This window comes from Pimephales promelas, chromosome 15 (assembly GCF_988280905.1).
Source record: "Pimephales promelas chromosome 15, fPimPro1.hap1.1, whole genome shotgun sequence".
NCBI classification, from domain to species: domain Eukaryota; kingdom Metazoa; phylum Chordata; class Actinopteri; order Cypriniformes; family Leuciscidae; genus Pimephales; species Pimephales promelas.
The window spans coordinates 9,403,141-9,424,184 of NC_142783.1; the positions used below are offsets into that span (position 1 = coordinate 9,403,141).

The 21,044-nt window shown below is 42.6% G+C and overlaps 2 protein-coding genes across 3 annotated transcripts in view; one reads left to right on the forward strand and one right to left on the reverse strand.

The window, feature by feature from the left end:
• Positions 1-21,044, forward strand: part of LOC120488200 (kelch-like protein 29) — a 256,509-nt gene that overhangs the window by 204,377 nt on the left and 31,088 nt on the right. The window lies entirely within an intron of this gene.
• LOC148973475 (uncharacterized) lies at positions 15,098-17,137 on the reverse strand. The gene has a single exon (XM_089120192.1). The coding sequence runs from the start codon at positions 17,135-17,137 to the stop codon at positions 15,098-15,100; it is 2,040 nt and encodes a 679-aa protein (XP_088976318.1).

The following is a 21,044-nucleotide window of genomic DNA, read 5'->3' on the forward strand; positions in this document are numbered from 1 at the left end:
TTAGGTCACCAGGGCTGGGCGATATATCGATATATTTCAAATTTGCGCTATGATCCTTGCTCCAAGCAAGCTGCTGACTGCTTTTGTAGAAATATGTAGCAGCTATATCATGCTTTCTGTCAGTTGCAGTCCTGACACCTCCGTCTCAATAGCATTAGTGTACAACGCGACAAATACTCGCAATATTAACGCAGAGGAACGGCTACATCAGTTCAGCGAGTTCACAAAAGTTAATTTGCATGTGCTTTAAAGCTTTAAATATGTCATTCACTGCTGATGCGCTGTTCTGAGCGCGAACACCCGACGTGCACATGCACTAAAAGCTTGTCTAACAGCGCCTGGTTGCTGGACTAAGTTATCTTTCGAGTATTATTTCGCTAATACTCTCAAATACACACAAGGTTTAGAACATTTGGTTATGTCTAAACTCAAAGCAAACCGAGAAAATTGAGAGAAATCTGCTTGTCAAATGCTCCGTGTATATTAGACGTGTCGCGTACAGGTCTTAAAGTGACAGTAGCCCTAATAATAAAAATGCAGCTGCTTGTTCTTAAATGGATAGTTGACCCCAAAATAAAAATTCTGTCATTATTTATTCACTGTCAATGTTGTTCCAAACCTGTATTAATTTATTTCTTGTGCTGAACAAAAAAGAAGATATTTTGAAGAATGTGGGTGACCGAACAGTTGCTGGTCCCCATTGACTTCCATAGGGAAAAATTTACTATGGAAATCACTGGGGTACATCAACTGTTTGGTTACCCACATTCTTCCAAATAATTTAAACAGAAGAAAGAAACTTATTCAGGTTTAAAACAACTTGAGAGAGTAAATTATGACAATTACAATTTTTGGGAGAACTATCTATTTAATGTTAATTAAACAACAAAACACAGAGGAAATCACTCACTGCTCTTGACTGAGAACTTTAATAGTAGCTTTAATAATAATCAATCGATAATTTATATAGTGCAGACTATATTTGACTTTGATTCAACATTTACTCTCGCTTTGCGGAAAAGATATTGGGTCATCATTGCTCGGGCTCCGTATATTTTCCTGCTTTTTTGTCCTTAGCTAATCACATGCCTGATTTATGAGGAGTCTAACGGTTGCAGAGTTGCCCTGAGCCCTAACCCCTCGTCCCCTCGCAGCTGCCTCGGCTTCAGGCATGTGTGGACTGCTTGAACTGCCTGCCTGACGTCTCATGTCGGCCTGTGAGTGTGCAACTCCTGTGAGACACTGATCTGGAAAGCAGGGACACCTGTCACGCCAAAGAATTCACAGCGTGTTTTAAAGCACTGGGAACACTGCAGAGAAACTTCATCTTGTTTGTTTATGTTACGAGCCCCCTAAATGAATTTAAACGGGGACATCCTAACATATAAAGAAACCACAAGAACGTTCGTTGACAATATAAAAGTAATTTATTGTCAGTGGTTCACAAGAAAGACAGGTAGGACGGCAACAAAGTCTGGTGGTAAAAATAAACATAAAGCAAACAGAAAGAAGAACCCTGCTCACTAATATCTACCGAATCCAACACACTTGTCTGCCTCCCGTGCAAAACAAAGACAAGTTCTCGGTGAGTCTTCCGGGTCCACTGACTGCTGCTCTAAAATAATCTTAGACTAAACAGTGAAAACCCCGTCACCAATACCACCAACTCAAAACAAAAATAAACGACTTCGTCACAACACCCACACAAATGTCAGGACAGGAACTGGGGTTAATGCATGGTCTGTTTACACCGTTCCGACGCCATCTAGCTCAAAGGCAACATCGGCCAAGCCCATGGGAGCTTTTGGGTACAGCATCCGCTCCGACATGAGCAACCACGGCGAGGAGGAAACATGGGAGAGAGCACGGCGTCCGACCGCACCAGAGGGAGAGCGAGGTCTAAACCCAGTGAGAGAGAGCGAGAGAATGTGAATCTCGGTCCTTTTAAAAACAGTCGGCCCCGCCCACTCGCAACCGGGGAGACGTCACGTGACCTATAAGGCAGGAAACAGAAAACAACAAAACGAACAAGAACAACACAAACAGTGTCCCCAACGTACAACCACGTAACACCCCCACCCTTAAAGAAAATAAATTGGGGTTTCAGTCAACAAAGGAAAAATCATCCATAAACATCTACAAACTCGCAGGCCGCAGGATCTCCAAAACCTGCTGAACAGGAGAAAGAAAAAAAAAATTAAGTACAACAAATATAAATTTAAATCTCTGATCCCAATTTATTTAACTCATTTACATCAAGCACGAGACAATGCATCTGCAACTACATTGTCACGTCCTCGAATGTGCCTAATCTCCAAGTTACAACCTTGGAGAATCAAACTCCACCGCATTAATCGCTGGTTGGAATTTCTCATGCGATCAAGAAAAACCAAGGGATTGTGGTCTGTATAGACCACCACTGGAGACAAAGCACCTCCGACATAAACCTCGAAGTGCTGGACGGCAAGCACTAGCGCAAGAGCCTCCTTTTCTATTGTCGAATAAGCACGCTGACAGCGGGTGAACTTACGCGAAAAAAAACAGACAGGGTGTTCCAGTCCATCCGCGTCATTTTGCAGAAGAACAGCTCCCGCTCCCAGATCACTCGCGTCAACGGCGATGGCAAAAGGCAAAGAAAAATTAGGGGCCGCTAGCACAGGCGCAGTAGTCAACAGCGCTTTAATAGAGTCAAAGGCAGCTTGACTCCGGGAAGTCCAGGAAAAAGACACCTTCGGACTCAGCAAATCAGTGAGAGGTGAAGCAAAAACAGAAAAATTTTTACAAAACGATCGGTAGTAACCGACCATGCCGAGGAAACGACGGAGTTCACGACGAGTAGTTGGAGGAGGATAATTCAGAATCGCCTCCACTTTAGACTGGACAGGACGCACCTGTCCCCGACCAACCACTTTGCCCAAATATACCACGGTGGCCTGGCCAAACTCACACTTAGCCAGGTTAATGGTCAAATTGGCTTCTGACAATCGGTCAAAGACAGTAGAAAGATGGGCCAGGTGTGAGACCCAGGTATCACTATAAATGATCAAGTCATCTAAATAGGCCTCGCAGTTGGACACTCCTTCCAAAACGCTGTTGATAAGCCTCTGAAAGGTGGCAGGAGCGTTTCGAAGACCGAAGGCCATAGCAGTGTACTGCAGGAAGTGATCTGGGGTCACAAAAGCGGAGATTTCCCTGGCACGGAGCGTCAACGGAACCTGCCAGTATCCCTTCAATAGGTCAATTTTACTGACGAATACAGCAGAACCCAAACGATCAACACAATCGTCAACACGTGGCAAGGGATAACTGTCAGGCTTGGTAACAGCGTTCACTCTACGAAAATCTGTGCAAAACCGCGTGGTACCATCACTCTTTGGAATAAGAAGACAGGGCGAACTCCATGGACTATTACTAGACTCTGCAATGCCGTTCCTCAGCATAAACTTCACCTCTTCTAAAAACAACATTCTTTTATGTGGATTTACACGATAAGGCTGTTGTTTAATTGGACGCGTAGCGCCCACATCAATGTCATGCTCGATTTTCGTTGTCCGACGAGGCACATCAGGAAACAGATTCTCATATTGCTTGAACAGAGAGATTAAATCATTACGTTCTAAGGTGGATAAATTAGACAAAAATAAATCTAAATCATTAAGAACCTCAGAATTCTCCATTCTCCCTTCAATAATCTCCCTTGAAGGAATACGACCCTCATCTTCCAGCAAAGGACTAAACACCGGACCCAGCTGTTCTGATAGAGACGCATTTTCAGCAGGTGTCGCCACAGTCAGCGATACAGCAACTTCAGCACCACCTTTCTTGGACAGCGCCACTTTTGACGCACGCTCATCATTTCTGTTACCTAAAGGGCAAAGCGACTTGAGCTCCGAAATTGAACCTTCTCCTCGATCACAAAAACGCTTCAGTCGATTGATGTGACACAGCGTAGTTTTTCTCTTTCGATCTGGGGTAGAGATAACATAGTTTAAGTCACTCACTCGTCGTTGGACACAATAGGGACCGCTGTAACGAGCCTGCAAAGCAGAACCAAACCCGGGAATCAGCACAAGAACTTTATCCCCAGGACTGAAACTTCGTGAGACAGCCTTCTGATCAAATCTCTGCTTCATTCTCTTCTGACAGAGCCCTAAATTATCTCTAGCCAACTGACATGCGCGACTGAGTCTACTACGCATTTTAGACACATAATCCGACAAACTGCGGGAATCTTTAGGCTCAGCAAGCCAAGACTCCTTTAACAGTTTTAAAGGTCCACGAACCGTGTGCCCGAAAACCAGCTCTGAAGGGCTAAAACCCAAACTTTCTTGTACAACCTCTCGTACCGCAAAAAGAGCAGATGGAACCCCTTCATCCCAATCACGTTGAAACTCGAGACAAAAACACTTGAGTATACTTTTCAAAGTCTGGTGGAACCTCTCGAGTGCACCTTGAGTCTGTGGTCGGTACGGGGTGGATGTCACATGGCGGACCGCGAGCTGACGCATAACTTGTGCAAACACGCGAGACATAAAATTAGTGCCGCGGTCTGTCTGAACTGTTTTTGGAAGGCCGAAAAGAGAGAAAAAACCCATCAGGGCTTTTATAATGACCGGGGCAGTGATTTTACGGAGCGGAACAGCTTCTGGAAAACGAGTTGAGCTGCACATGATGGTAAGCAACCATTGATTCCCAGTCTTTGTTCGAGGCAATGGGCCCACACAGTCTAGTATAATATTCTCAAAAGGCTCAAAAGCAACGGGAATCGGCTGTAACGGTGCAGGCGGAATCACCTGATTAGGTTTTCCCGTAACCTGACACACATGACATGTTCGACAGTATCTCACAACGTCTCTCTTAATACCCGGCCAAAAAAAATGACGCAGCACTCTATCCGTAGTTTTATTAACGCCAAGATGACCTGCCAAGTGATGGTCATGAGCTAAACTCAGCACCTTATCACGAAAAGCAACTGGGACAACAACTTGAAAAAGAACTCTCCACTCATCTTGCGCTGAAGCCATAAGAGGTCTCCACTTGCGCATTAAGACACCATCCCGTAAAAAATAGCCATGCGGCGTATGCTCAATATCTTCTTCAGACAAAACTTCTGAAAAAAAAGAAGACAGAGATGGGTCACTTTCCTGTTCCTTAATAAGCTCCTCTCGACTCATAGAAAATTTAGGAACCTCGGAAGAAAACGACAGTGAATCCGAATTCAACCGTAACTCACTATCGCTATGGGGTGAAGGTCGAGCAATAAAAGTATCGCTTAGATCAAACTGTTCCTCAGTCTCCTGTTCTAGTTCCTTTCTCGCCATGGCCCGAGTAACGACACTAGAGGAAAAAACTTCAGGGAAGCTAATAGACAGATCATCAGTACCCATTTTTGGAAGGTCAGGAGACACTATGGGGCAAGGTAAAACTTTTCCCCCACACAAATCATTACCAAGTAACATCGATACATTTTCAATGGGCAAGGAGGGGCGTACCCCCACGATAACGTTACCGGTAACTAAATCAGTCATAAGAGAGATCTCATGCAAAGGGACACTAACATGACCCATTTCAAATCCACGTACCAGGATACTATCACCAGTAAAAGTCTCATCACAGAAAGGTAATGCATCTCGCAAAATAAAGCTCTGTGAAGCACCAGTATCCCGCAGAATTTTTACTGGAGTTTTTAAGTGCTCCCCAGGCAAAGAGACGAAACCATCCATTATAAACGGCGCAAAACCGTGCTTATCAGAAATCGGGTCGTTACTACTCACAGGCAAATTTGAAACACACAACCCCACCTCTGATCTATAAGAAGCTGGCTGACTTGCCGTCTTGTTTTTACGTTTTAGAGTATAGCACTCAGACAAAACATGACCACGTTTCTTACAGTAGGCGCAGGTCGGAACGATACCACTAGACCGCGACGGACGGTGGTCTGGAGAATGAGCAGGGACAGGCACGATTTCTTTAGACATTTTAGACGCATTTGAATGACCCGAGACATTCTGAGAAAGTTTTAAATTAGGCAGGACACGCTTATGTGTGAGCACATACTCGTCGGCCAACACAGCTGCGCGAGCAGGTGTCAGATTTTTATGCTCACTAACATGAGTAGCGACTGTCTGAGGAAGACCGTTTTTAAAATCTTCAAGAATAATCAAATCACGAAGAGATTGAAAAGTTGTTACTTCTTGTGAACTAAGCCAGCGATCAAATAACATTTCTTTCTCTCGAACATATTCGACAAATGTAAGAGCTTCAGGTTTTAGATAACTACGAAACTTTTGTCGATAAGCCTCAGGCACAAGAGCATAAATGCGCAAGACAGCATGTTTAACTTTTTCATAATCTGCTGCGTCTTCCAGAGTTAAAGAGGAATACGCTTCCTGCGCTTTCCCAGTAAAGACACATTGTAACGTCATGGTCCAAATTTCCTTAGGCCATTTAAATGTTGTTGCCACACGCTCAAAATGTGCAAAGAACTTATCCACTTCGCTCTCATTAAAGGGTTGAACAAGACGAATGTTACGAGTTATGTCAAACTGATCTGGCTTAAACGCTACACCAGCCTCACGAGCCTTCACTTCGAGCTCTTTAATGCGTAATGCTTGTGCAAGTTCAAGATCTTTTAACCTAAATTCGTGTTCTCTTTGTTCTCGTTCTCTTACTAACCGCCTATCAGCCTCTAGTTTATTTTTCTCCCGTTCCCATTCAATCTCCTTCTCTCTTAACTGTAAACGTTTCAATTCTAGTGCTGCTTTACTAGGTGAAGGATCAATAGGAAGACGCTTACCCTGATCAGGCGATGTAGGAATATCAGGAACCACTTTTCCAAACTCTCCCAGTTCTCGCAACCTTTTCACAAGCATCTCCTGCAAATCAGCCTTGGAAGGGCCACCACTCACTTCAAGTTTATAGTGCCCGGCAACTCTAACAAGGTCATCACGTGTGATCGATAACAACAGTTCTTGCGAAGGAGCGAGAATAAACGCGTCTAAATCAAACATTTCGAATGATACAAAATTCCCTAAACGGGCCGCAGTCAAGAAGGAAAAGAGAGGAAAAATAAATAAATACATCAGCGAACTTCCACAGAAGCTTACAAAAAAAAGAAGCGCTCTCTCACAGCGTGCAGGACGACCCCCCACGGAAAAAGATTTTTACTAAGGAAAAATCGAAATGAATAAATAAATAAGGTCCAAAACCCGGCAAAACGAGCCCCCATTTATATGTTACGAGCCCCCTAAATGAATTTAAACGGGGACATCCTAACATATAAAGAAACCACAAGAACGTTCGTTGACAATATAAAAGTAATTTATTGTCAGTGGTTCACAAGAAAGACAGGTAGGACGGCAACAAAGTCTGGTGGTAAAAATAAACATAAAGCAAACAGAAAGAAGAACCCTGCTCACTAATATCTACCGAATCCAACACACTTGTCTGCCTCCCGTGCAAAACAAAGACAAGTTCTCGGTGAGTCTTCCGGGTCCACTGACTGCTGCTCTAAAATAATCTTAGACTAAACAGTGAAAACCCCGTCACCAATACCACCAACTCAAAACAAAAATAAACGACTTCGTCACAACACCCACACAAATGTCAGGACAGGAACTGGGGTTAATGCATGGTCTGTTTACACCGTTCCGACGCCATCTAGCTCAAAGGCAACATCGGCCAAGCCCATGGGAGCTTTTGGGTACAGCATCCGCTCCGACATGAGCAACCACGGCGAGGAGGAAACATGGGAGAGAGCACGGCGTCCGACCGCACCAGAGGGAGAGCGAGGTCTAAACCCAGTGAGAGAGAGCGAGAGAATGTGAATCTCGGTCCTTTTAAAAACAGTCGGCCCCGCCCACTCGCAACCGGGGAGACGTCACGTGACCTATAAGGCAGGAAACAGAAAACAACAAAACGAACAAGAACAACACAAACAGTGTCCCCAACGTACAACCACGTAACAGTTTAAGATGGGTAATTTGTGGACACTGCAAAAAGAAATATGAACATGCATGATATTTATAGAAACAGATTCTAACTAACAAGTCGAAGAAGGAGCAATCTCTTATCAGTCTTCTGGGTTTCTCATCAGAGTAAAGCCAGTGGCGCACCTAGCCGACGCTCAGGCAAGGCAACGTCAGGCCCGTTTTGAGCGTCGAGCGACTTAGATTCGGCTCTTCGCCGTTTGTATACATGCAGTCTTAATTTTGCTTTCCCTATTTGAATGACGAATAGACAAATATATCTGCTTAAATAGGCAGTTTTCTCCTTTACCCGCAGATGCAGAACGCGCATGCTAGTTGACAGTCGCATGTAGTCCTTCGGTGTATTCAGGCACAGATTTATTTCCTCGACGCGAAGCAACAATTCAGTTGGCTTTCATCAGCACTAGTTCTTTGGCGTCTGTTTGGTCTACCTAATGATAGATTACTAGAAAAGGACAATTTGTCAAGACAGACCTTGTATGTTGACTTGACAAAACCTTTCCCAAAACTAAAACTAAATAAATAAAAAAAATATTTTTACTTTTAAAAAGTTTAAGTGTTATTTAGCGTGAATGCTGTGTACTTTCATTGCTAAGTCTTTACTCTGGTGTTATGAGTGGTTACTTTGTGATTGGTAATGGTATCTATTGATAATTGGTACCAAGTTGTTGATCTAGGGTTACTTGCAGTTACTTGTGGTTACCAGGGTGTTTTAGGTCAGAGGTTTTCAAACAGCTTCTGTGGAAATGTTTAGAGAAAGTGTTTATTTTGTTTATTTTTATTAAAAGTAAAAGTAAAATTTGATTAAAATTAATAAATCAAATATACATTTAAGCTGATAAATAATTTGATTCAATTAAATAAATAAGCAAAAATAAGAAAATAAATAAATATTTTGTAATACATAAATAAATAGATTAAAATAAATAAGTAAATGAGTAAACAATAAATAGCATAATGTAATCAATCATAATATATATATCTACTATAAAGTATTTTCCAAACAATAGTTTGGAATATTTATAATATTAATTATTCACAGTAAAAAATGGGTAATTTTATTGGTATATGTGGAAGCAGATGCTTATAAAGAAATGAGGAATAATGCTTACGATATTGTACATGTAGGTTTTATGTATAAGCAAAATCAAAGATAATTTTCAACTGGATTTCTCATCAAAAAACAATACTGGCTAATTAAAATAGAATTTGCATCAAGGCCACATATGCTAGAAAAGTCACATGACTGCAGGTGGTTCCTCGCTAATTGCTTTAATTCATATCAGACTCTTTTATGCGAGAAAACGTAAGTCATAATGATTTTTCATTTGTTCCACAGATGTCTGTATTTATAACCACACTTTCATTAAGCGAGTCTCTGCCTTGTATAATTAGTTCCTTCCTGTACGCCGCTGTAAAAGTCTCATTAAAAAAGAGGCAGAAGTCGCCTGATAACACTCTCCCTCTGTGTAATTAATGGTCTTGCTCACGAGTCGCTGAGCTGACAATGAACCGCCCGCTTCTGAACCACTCTCCCAGAGAGAGGCTGAAATATCCGTTTGCGAGCCATCTGCTTTCTGTAAGGTCTGATTTTACATGCGGAAAAATATATGTTTTAACTTATTGTAGTCAAGACCACCTAAACCTAGACCAAGTCCAGTGTGCGTCAAGATCAAGACAAGACCAAGACTTTGAGGAATTGAGACCAAGACAAGACCAAGACCAGACCAGCACTCCTTAAATTCATCTAAAAATCCACTTACTGCCTGAGACATTGCTTCCATTTAATCAATTAATACAATTAGAATATTAGACAGTTTATATATAGAGCTGTTACCAATCAAAAGAAATATCTAACAACAGAAGTCATCTTTGCACTGCAGAGGTGGCACAGAAGTTGCATCTGAATAAGTATAATTACAACTGCATAAATAATGTTGAGTTTAATGTTTTGAAAAAATATAATATAATATAATTTGCTGGACAATGAAAGCGTTAATGTAGGCAACTACTAGGTAACTATATTAAAGTTGCCCTGTAAACAATCATTTTTTTTTTTTTTGTATTGTAATGTATTGTATTGTATATATTTATAGAGCATTTTTCTGGCTACACAGTACCTCAAATGAATAAAGCAACAATACAAATAAATACTAACTAAAACTAAGACAAAAAAATAAACAATAAAACATCCATTAAAAAGTTAAAACGCAACAGAGAAAAAGACAAGCTGTTCCATAATCTTGGGTCAGTGACAGCAAAAGTGCAGCCACCTTCAGATTTAAGGCGCGCTCTTACGATTAATGATAGCTTATTTGAGTATCTCAGCATTACATTTGAATTATATGGATTAATAAACTTAACCAAATAGTCTGGCGCCATTCCATGCAATGCATGGACATATGTCAAGACCATGTATTAGATCCTGTAATGCACTGGTAGCCAGCCTAATGAGGATAACAGTGGGGTAACATGATCAGTCTTCTTAGCCTTCATAAGCATTCTAGCAGCGGTATTTTGCACTAGCTGAAGACATGCAACATGAGTCTGGCAGGTCCTGTAATAAATAACATTACAATAGTCAAAATGTAACTATGAAAGTATGGATGACTTTTTCTAAGTCACTGGTTTAAAAGAAACACTTTTAATTTGGCTATTGCCCTCTGATAAAAGAAACAATTCTTAAAAACAGTTTTTATTTGTTTATCGAACTTCAGCGAGAAATCAAAAATGACTCTCAAGTTATACTCGACCCTGTATAGGTAGCAAGCCCAAGGGCCTAAGATATCTCTTTCAGCCTTATTAAAACTGAACAACCAAAAAAACATAATTTATGTTTTTCTTTCCACTGAACAAGATTGTCAGCCATCCAATCTTTAAAGGAGCATTTCACCCATTTCAACATTAATCTTTTTTGAAAGTGGATAAAAGAATTTTTGAATTTGGTGCCCTCTTGACCGAGAAAAGACAGAAAATAACCGAAGGACGCATTTGTGTATAAGACAACAACTCCCACAATGCATCACATTGCTCAGCTCTGCAAGCCACATCCACTAATCCTGAACAGCGCAAACAGAAAAATCACTCTTCCATCTACAAGGCTAACGTTAGCTGTCACCAGAGTTTGAAACAAAAAATTTCACACAAAATTTCTTGTTAGTTGGCTGTGGCGAGCAGGACGATCGAGGGTGAGGGACGTGTGAGGGACACTTGTGAGGCCGGTCTCGCGTCTTTCACGGAAGAGCGAAAGCATAAAATGAGGATCGACGACGGCAGATCGAGAGAGAAACAGGCCTGATTTTATGTTGTGTTTTGTTTTTGTTGTGTGTAACGTTACAGCAGTCGCCAATGAGGGGCTTCTGGCTTATACTTTAATTTTGTATTTGTTCATTTTACTATTAAAATGTTTCAATGTTCGCCGGTTCCCACCTCCTTCTTCCCACAACAACAAACCCTGTTAACGTCACATTGGCAAACTCATTAGTGAATTACTCCTCGTTTGTATTTATTTCTATATGGTGTATTACTGCATGATACCTGGATGTTCAGTCAGTAATCACAACACAAACGTCCGTGTGCTCAGATTAATTAATGTAATGCGGCACTACTGTTAGATACACGGGTTCTTTGGTGACACATAATCTGTACCATCGGGTAGCTGTGGTACCATCTTCGACGCTAGTCCAAAGCGAATAGGATGCGCGTATAAAGCCAACGTTTGAAGTGAACGCCCGTCCTATTCGCTTTGGACTAGCGTCGAACTAGACACGATAGACGCAAATCTGCCGCTCTATTCACGCTTCGTGTGACCGCATAATGAACAGGCTGCGATGTCAAAATTGCATTGCTGGAGTGTGTGTGTGTGTGTGTGTGTGTGTGTGTGTGAGAGAGAGAGGGGCGCGTGCGCGATAGAACAGTGGAAACATAAAAAACATAACTGTTACTCCGTCATTTTGTTCAGATCATTAAACCTGCAAACCTGTTCCTTATATTTGTGTACACTCGCAATAAAATACAACATTATGCTTTTGTCACACTGTAAACTCTTGACAAACTTTAACCTTCAACTGTCACCCAACCAAAATCACACACACACACACACACAAAGTTTTAAAAACTCATTTCAAAACAGTCTGTGGGTCCCATCTTTTGGACATTCATATTGAATTGGTTTTCATTTCTTGTCCTCGGAGCACTAATATTACACATTCTACATTGATTAAAAAAGAAAATCGAATGTGTTTTTAATGGTAGTATTATTTAATACAGAAATCAATTATTTATAATTCAGATGAGAATACTGTAACATTGTTAATTAATAATGTTAATTAAAATTAAGGAAAACAAATATATTGATCTGAAATATAGCAAAATAATTTTAAATTAATTCAGGTACAATTACCAAACATATCACAAGGTCTTTTTATTCATTTAATTAATAAACTAATTATATAAAACTATTGTCAGTGCACTTCAAATAAACTGGTTCTATGCCTTTTTTAATAAAACTTATTTAAAAAATACGCCTTCTGTATTTTTGTTTTGCTTTTCCCTCCATTGTATCGAAATCGTACCGAACTGTGAAGTCTGAACCGAGGTATGAACCGAACCGTGATTTCTGTGTAATCATGTTTAGTTTCTTCTGTCATTGTCATACTTCCTTTCTCCACAGCGCTTGTTAGCTTAGCTTCCAAAAACAAGATGGCGCATATTGATTTCAGTTTCTGCAAGTGAAGTCCCACCCACTGATCTGTAATAGGCCTGTAGGGTGAGTGGGTCCAACACCCTTGAATAATTAGGAGCTAAGTTTGTAGTCTCTACACTTTTCAATGAAATGTGACTTCCTGCTTATTATTACGCAAAATGACGTAAAACACTTTATCCTTATTTCTCCCATCTCAGGGGAAAATAAGGGAATAAACCATGACCATTCAAAAATATGACTCGGTGTCCCATTAAGGTAAAAATTATCCTGCAATGTTCCGATTGTGCATGTTACTGTGCTGCAGGGTTTTGCTCGCAAGATTTTTCCAGCATTTGTCTTCAGCGAAACAAACGAGATAAGCTTCTCCAGCAATCTTCCACAGTCAGTATCTGTTAAATGTGCAGTAGATAAGGTCGACTCTACTTCACCGGCTCCAAACGCATTTTCTGCTCCTCCATTTAAGACTCATAATGGTCTCACTCATTGAGCGTGACCTGGTCTCATTCCCTGCTCAATTTTCACCCTCTAACAGGCAATCTCCTGATGTCTCCCACAGGTCTTCCAGCACAAACTCAAGGCAGGATCTGAGTTGGAATCTGGGTTGCTAGGCTCCTCAGTCAAAACCTGCTCTTTCATTTGTATCATTTTGCACAATCCAAATTGTGCCTAGCCTCCACTTCCCACCCCTGTGAGCCTGTCCTGGGATTAGATAAGGATCAATCAAGAGTTCAAGTTTAGAATTCCACACCTATTGAGTTTAAGAGTTCAAATACTGTGCAAATAGTTAGAATATATATATATATATATATATATATACAAATAGACCTAAACAACGAACTATTGAGTGAGACTTTTCAAATATTGCCAGGCCCAGGCTGGACAGACAATGGTGAACCTGGAACATCTCAAATATAACGTTAGATCAGTGGTTCTAATCCACCCACACACAGTTTTTTTTCTCTCATCAAAACTGAATAGCCTATGTTCATCACTGGTTACAGCCTATTTCAAGCAAGGACACGTTTGTGTGCATTTTATTTTGCGGTTTCACCGGAATGAATAAAGTCTCCGCAACGGCGATAGATTGAAACGCGCTTCCGAGTGAAGATTGCACAAGTCGTGCAGCGCGTCGTCCGTGGAACTGATAGCAGCAGACACTAGCGCTCAGCTTGATTTCAAAAACAATAGATTTTAGTGCTAGATCTCTTATTTAATAGCGAACTAAATGAATGATCTGCTAGTTAACTGGAGATGTTTTATTTATTTGTAGGGACATCCGTGCATCAATGTTTCAAAAAGTGAATGTGTGTGAAACCATAGTAAAAAACAATTGGTGTTGATTGATACCAATCGGATGTACAATGTTTTTTTTTTTTCCGTCTATTTATAAAAGTTAGGCTTATATTAACATGTTGCATTCTACAGTATATGGCCTGATTATGTCATTTTTAAGTTACATAGCCTGCCTCCAGTGTTCCTCAACTTGAATAATTAAGAGGCGACATTTGACCAGCATATCATCAAAATAAAACAAAACCTCTGCCTGTCACTTTGACTGGCACCATTTTTTTCTAGCGGAAACTCTGATATATATATATATATATATATATTGGGTTGAGATCTGGTGACTGTGAGGGCAGTTTTAGTACAGTGAACTTATTGTCATGTTCAAGAAACCAATTTGAAATGATTCAACCTTTAATGTTGCTGTGACAAGGTTCAAGGGGGTGATGGAAGAAGGCAAGGGATCGGCGAATTCAGGAGCTTGTGTGCTTTATTAAACAAAAACAAAAACTCTTTCCACAGCGTCTCAGCGCTTCACAGTCAACTTGCAACACAGACGGACAGCCTCTTTCCCGCTGATTCACAGCTTCCTTCACGATCTGAACGGATCACTCCTTTGGCAGCTTCAACTCACGGTCCACACACAAGCTCCAGTCTCTCTCAAATGAAGCGTCCAACTGGGCCGCTTATATACTCTCCCCAACGCCAATCACTGCAATCACAGACAGGTGTTTATCATTTGAACTTGACCCGCTTATTTCCCGCTCGACTCCTCCCCCGCTCTCCCGCTGCAGACAGCGCTAAACCACGCCCCCCATACCACATACCCCCACCGCCCGTCTCAGGCCGGGAACCATTTTTGGCGTCTTCCCGCACGAACTTACGAATCATGGATTTTAACGTGCGATTAAATCGTTCCACCAGGCCGTCTGTTTGTGGGTGATAGACGCTGGTGCGGATCGATTTAATGCCCAATAATTCATATAGTTCGCGTATCGTACGTGACATAAACGCCGTGCCCTGATCGGTGAGAATCTCTTTTGGGATTCCCACCCGGGAGATTAATTGAAACAGCGCACTCGCAACGCTTTTAGCCGAAATATTGCGTAGTGGGACTGTTTCAGGGTATCGCGTAATCCACCAGGACTAATGCAAAGCGATGCCCCCATGCTGATCGCTCTAATGGCCCGATGAGGTCCATGCCAATTCGTTCGAAGGGGACCTCGACTAACGGCAGGGGGCACAATGGTGCTTTACTATGGGCCGGAGGGTTCACTAACTGACATTCATGACAAGACGCACACCACCTGCGCACATTCTCATGAATGCCCGGCCAAAAGAATGGGGTCATTAAACGATTTAACGTGGCTGCCTGCCCGAGGTGTCCAGCCATCGGATTACAATGAGCCGCCTGGAAAAGCATTTCCCGACGGCTCTTAGGCACTAACAACTGGGTTGTATCTTGTTTTGTCTGGGCATCCTGGGTCACCCGATACAACCGGTCCTTAATCACGGCAAAATACGGGTACGTGAGCGGCTGTTCTGGCCGAACCTGCTGTCCGTCGATGACGCTGACCTGCTCAAACGCGTTTTTCAGCGTGTCATCTCGGGACTGTTCCAGAGGAAAGTCATCACGGTCTGAAAAGATGTTATTTTCAGCCCCGCTCTGTTCCCCTGAAACAGCCGCCGACGGTCCCGGCACAGCTTCGCCCACCTGAACAGTCGCCCCCGCCCGTCGCCGTTGTTTTTGCCCAGGAGCACCCGCACACAGATATGCCAATAAAGATTGAAACCCCGGCCAATTAGTTCCCAGAATCAGCGGGTGCCGGAGGTGCGGATTAACTGCCACCTCCACACTATGCTTTTGTCCCCTAAATTGGATCATAACTGGCACGACGGGATATCCCATCACCTCGCCGTGCACACACCGCACCATAACCTCGCGGCTCTTATCCAATGCCCCAGGCTGAATCAAACTTTGGTGGATGGAGGTCTGGTTACAACCTGAATCCACCAAAGCTTGATACGTAACCCCCTCGATACTTACAGGTATCTGATACAGCCCAGTCTGATCGGGGGCGGCCTGTGGCGCATAGGGGACCCGAATGAAGGTGTCCACCTCCATCAGTGGACACCTATCAATAAAGTGCCCCGGGTCCCCACAACGCCAACAGGCCGGCCCAGGCCTCCCCGCCACTCCGGTGGCGGGAAACGGATCAAGGGATTGGCGAGGGGAGAGTGCGGGGCCAGAGGACGGAGGGACGCTCCCCGTCAGGGTTCCACTTCGAGGCGGAGGGCGGGGCGCCGGGACCGCCTCAGCGCTGGGTCCGGACCTCCAGCGGGGTGCCGGACGCGGAGGACCTCCTCCTCGGGACCTGGGAGCGGGGACAGGGCGAGAGAGAGAGGGAAGGGGAAGGGAGAGAGAGAGAGAAGATGGTTGGGGTTCGCCGACCCCCGGGCACGCCACCAGCTGATCCTCCGCCAACGTGATGGCCTGGTCCAGCGACGTCGGCCGGTGGCACTGGACCCACTGCGCGGTCTTCTTTGGCAGTTTCGCAATGAACTTCTCCAGCACCACCAGCTCGATGACTCCGTCGACGTCGCGTCCCTCGGCCACCAGCCATTTGCGGCAGGCGTCCCGGAGCTGCTGCGCGAAGACGAAGGGCCGGCCGATCTCCCCCAGCTCTAGGGACCGGAACCGCTGGCGGCTTTGCTCCGGAGACCGACCGACCCGCTGTAGGATGGCGCGTTTAAGGTCCTGGTAGACCAGGAGGTTACTGACGGGCAGGTGTTGGGTGGCGAGCTGCGCCTCGCCGGACAGCAATGGGATGAGGCGCAGCGGCCAGTCAGTTTCCGGCCATTTCCCGGCCGCGGCCGACCTCTCGAAGAGGTCCAAGAAGGCCTCCGGGTCGTCCAGCGGACCCATCTTGTGCAGCGTGGGGGCCGCAGCCGGGGGCCGGACCCCCTGGTCCACCCAGCTCCGGAACTGCTCGCGGGCCTCCTGTTGTTCCTTGAGGAGCGTGTCGAACCGGCGTTCCTGTCGCTCCTCCATCTTCAACAGGGCTGCCTGGTGTTGTTGGTGCAAGCCCGCGAGTCCCTGGATGATCTCCGCAAACGGCGAAGACAGAGGATTCCTGGCGGCGGCTGCTGCTTCTTCCATCCCGGGTTTCGGCACCAGTGTGACAAGGTTCAAGGGGGTGATGGAAGAAGGCAAGGGATCGGCGAATTCAGGAGCTTGTGTGCTTTATTAAACAAAAACAAAAACTCTTTCCACAGCGTCTCAGCGCTTCACAGTCAACTTGCAACACAGTCGGACAGCCTCTTTCCCGCTGATTCACAGCTTCCTTCACGATCTGAACGGATCACTCCTTTGGCAGCTTCAACTCACGGTCCACACACAAGCTCCAGTCTCTCTCAAATGAAGCGTCCAACTGGGCCGCTTATATACTCTCCCCAACGCCAATCACTGCAATCACAGACAGGTGTTTATCATTTGAACTTGACCCGCTTATTTCCCGCTCGACTCCTCCCCCGCTCTCCCGCTGCAGACAGCGTTAAACCACGCTCCCCATACCACAGTTGCATTATCCTGCTGGAAGTAGCAAACAGAGGAAGGGTACATCGGGGCCATAAAGGGATGGACATGGTCAGAAACAATGCTCAGGTAGGCCATGGCATTTAAATAATACCCAATTCTTTGGCTAAGCCACGCCTTAGAATGTAGATTGACCAATCACAGCGCAGCCAAGAACGAGCTCCCACAGAGGTCCAACACTTTTTCACAGCGCTCCATTGACTTTCAACACAGGTGTCTCATATTTTTGGTTTCATCAGGCTATTACCGTCATAGTTTTATCAAAAATATGGTTAAACGTTGTGCCTGGAGCATTTGTAACACAGATACGCGTTTCCTAGAGAGGTTGGAGGGGGGTGACCGTTTTTTCCCTTCCAAAAACCGAAGTCAAATCCTGACAAGTGTTGTCTTTAGATTAAACTGTATGGACATCCTCAGTAAGCTAAAGCCCTCAAAGATCAACAAGCACATCTTTTTTGCTTCTAACCTTACTGTGAAGTTATACTAGTTAGACCGTTTTATAATTGTTTTAGGTTATGATTTTGGTTATCATACCGCTGCTAATAAATACAACGTTATACTCGTGTAGTTCATTTACTTTGTAATAACGATAATGGAAGTGAATAGAGACCTACTCAGCTTTGCATGAACAGTGTTGCTCCCTGATATTGTTGTTAGTCCCAGCCTCTGTCTCGATTAGTAAGATATGCGGTGGTTCATTTTTAGACTGTGACCGATAATTTATTTATAATTTAGATTACGCTTTTGCCTCTATTTGGATGCCTTGTTGTTTCTTGCGTTTCACCTGTATGTCTTGAATATAGCCTTCGAACGTATATTGCAGCCCCTTTTGCCTACTTCTATCGGACTCTTTATTTTCTGCTTTATAAATGTTTGATAACATTTCAGCAGGAAGAGCTGTCACTGTATAAGCCATATTGTTACCAAACCAGAGCCCCCGATGAAGTTTGACGGAAGTAGCAACAGTAACTAAGGGGGGCGGGGCTTAGCCAAAGGTGAATTGGCATTAAGGGGCCAAAAGTGTGTGCCACGAAAACATCCCCCACACCATTACACCACCACCAGCAGCCTGCTTATTGGTAACAAGCCATGATGGATCCATGTTCTCATTCTGTTTATTCTGTTTAGCCAAATTCTGACTTTATCATCTGAATGTCTCAAGACCAGGCAACATTTTTCCAGTCTTCAACTCTCCAATTTAATGAGCTCTTGCAAATTGGAGCCTCTTTTTCCTATTTCTAGTGGAGATGAGTGGTACCCGGTGGGGTCTACTGCTGTTGTAGCCCATCCGCCTCAAGGTTGTGCTTGTTGTGGCTTCACAAATGCGTTGCTGCATACCTCAATTGTAACGAGTGGTTATTTCAGTAAAAGTTGCTCTTCTATCAGCTTGAATCAGTCGGCCCATTCTCCTCTGACCTCTAGCATCAACAAGGCATTTTTGCCCACAGGACTGCCGCATACTGGATGTTTTTTTCTTTACACACCATTCGTGGTAAACCCTAGAAATGGTTGTGCTTGAATATCCCAGTAACTGAGCAGATTGTGAAATACTCAGACCGGCCCGTCTGGCACCAACAACCATGCCACGCTCAAAATTGCTTAAATCACTTTTCTTTCCCATTCTGGCGTTCAGGAGATTGTCTTGACCAGGACCACACCCCTAAATGCATTGAAGCAACAGCCATGTGATCGGTTGATTAGATAATTGCATTTATGAGAAATTGAACAGGTGTTCCTAATAATCTTTTAGGTGAATGTATACTGTATATATATGAAGAGTTCAGATGCAAAAGCCTCTAAATGCCATTTGAAATTTTCTTCTAAAATGACCATTTTTATCAAGCTTGTATATTTAAGTATAGTAATTTCACTTAAATGACAATTAATAGGTAATCTTCATTGCCATTTAAGTGAAATTACTGAACTTAAATATACAAGCTTGATAAAAATTATCATTTTAGAAGAAAATTTCAAATGGCACTTAGAGGCTTTTGCATCTGAACTCTTCATATATATATATATATATATATATCAGTGTTGTAGTCGAGACCACCTCACTCGAGTCCGAGTCGACACCGAGACCAGAGAGAGTCGAGTCCGAGTCAAGACCGAGTCCGAGTCGAGAACGAGACCAGTGAGGGTTGATTACCTAATTTACTTTTATTTACTTAGAGAAATCCTTTTTTTTTTATTTTTTTTTTACTGAATTTACTTAGAGTTTAAAAAATATGATCAGTTTAGGGTGAAAAGGCCACATAGTAGGTGGTGTTAAAAGTAATTTTACTACAATTTGTCATGCGCAGTTGCGCACTAGAAAATCACCAGTCACTGGGCGTGTCAATTAATTTAAAGAAATATTTTATTATATTTTATTAATTTTAATAATCATGAAAAATATTTTTTATAAGAACTCGAGTGGACTCGGGAATAAGTCCGAGTCCTAAAAAAAAAATGTTCGAGTACGAGTCAATTCCGAGTCCAAATGGACACGAGTCCATGACAAGACCAAGACCATTAAAATATGGTCTCGAGACCGAGTCCGAGACGAGTCCGAGTCTCGAGTACTACAACACTGATATATATATATATATATATATATATAAATTACTTAATTGGCATTAAAATAATGATGCTTTTCTACATATTTTTATGGCTATTCAGTATATGATCCTGTATTTATAATATGTATATACATATATTACAGCAATGGTATTTTGACTTGAAATGCTCCCTCATTTTCTATATTCAATGTATTTTTTTCTTGAAATATTAGACAGTTTTTGTGACAATCAGCCATGCACATTTTCACTACAGTCTCTTTTTGCTTCTGTTTAAATGCCAGAGTAGACATAAATTATCATACCCACACTGTAAAAAATGATTTTTTGGTTAAGTAAATACTAGTGAAAAAACCCAATGTAATTTACTTGGAAAAAGTTAGTTCAGGCAAGAATTTAAAAAACTAAGTAAATTCCATATCAGTACTTATTTCAAGCGAGTATAAATGAAAGTGTAATATCAACTCAATAAAATTAAGTAAAAATAACTCAACTTTTCTGATACTGGGGTTCCCATCATGCACTGGACCTTGAATAATTAATGAGGTTCATTTTTCACTGGTTTCCAGCTGTATTTACACTGTTTTATCATTGATTTTTGTTTTCAGTATTAGTAAATTGCCATTTTGTGACATTTCGAGTAAATTTTTTTGCTTAAAACGACACATTCAAACACAAAAACGATCCATCAAATGTTACCACCATTGTGTATTGTCTACCAAGGCTTAAAGTCTGACATATAAATTACTTAGATGATCTGAGTAAAGAACATACTATAAATGACTAAAAAAAATTAAGATAATTGTTTTAGTGAAGTGTAATACAAAGGCAAAGGAAATCGGTATTAATCAACCTTTTACAAGCCGAGTTAAAATTACTACTTATTTTTTGTAAAGTTTACTTAATTCCACATT

What these genes read in the sequence shown, in the direction of transcription:
- LOC148973475 (XM_089120192.1), bottom strand. Translation starts at nt 17,137, where the DNA reads ATGGAAGAAGCAGCAGCCGCCGCCAGGAATCCTCTGTCTTCGCCGTTT.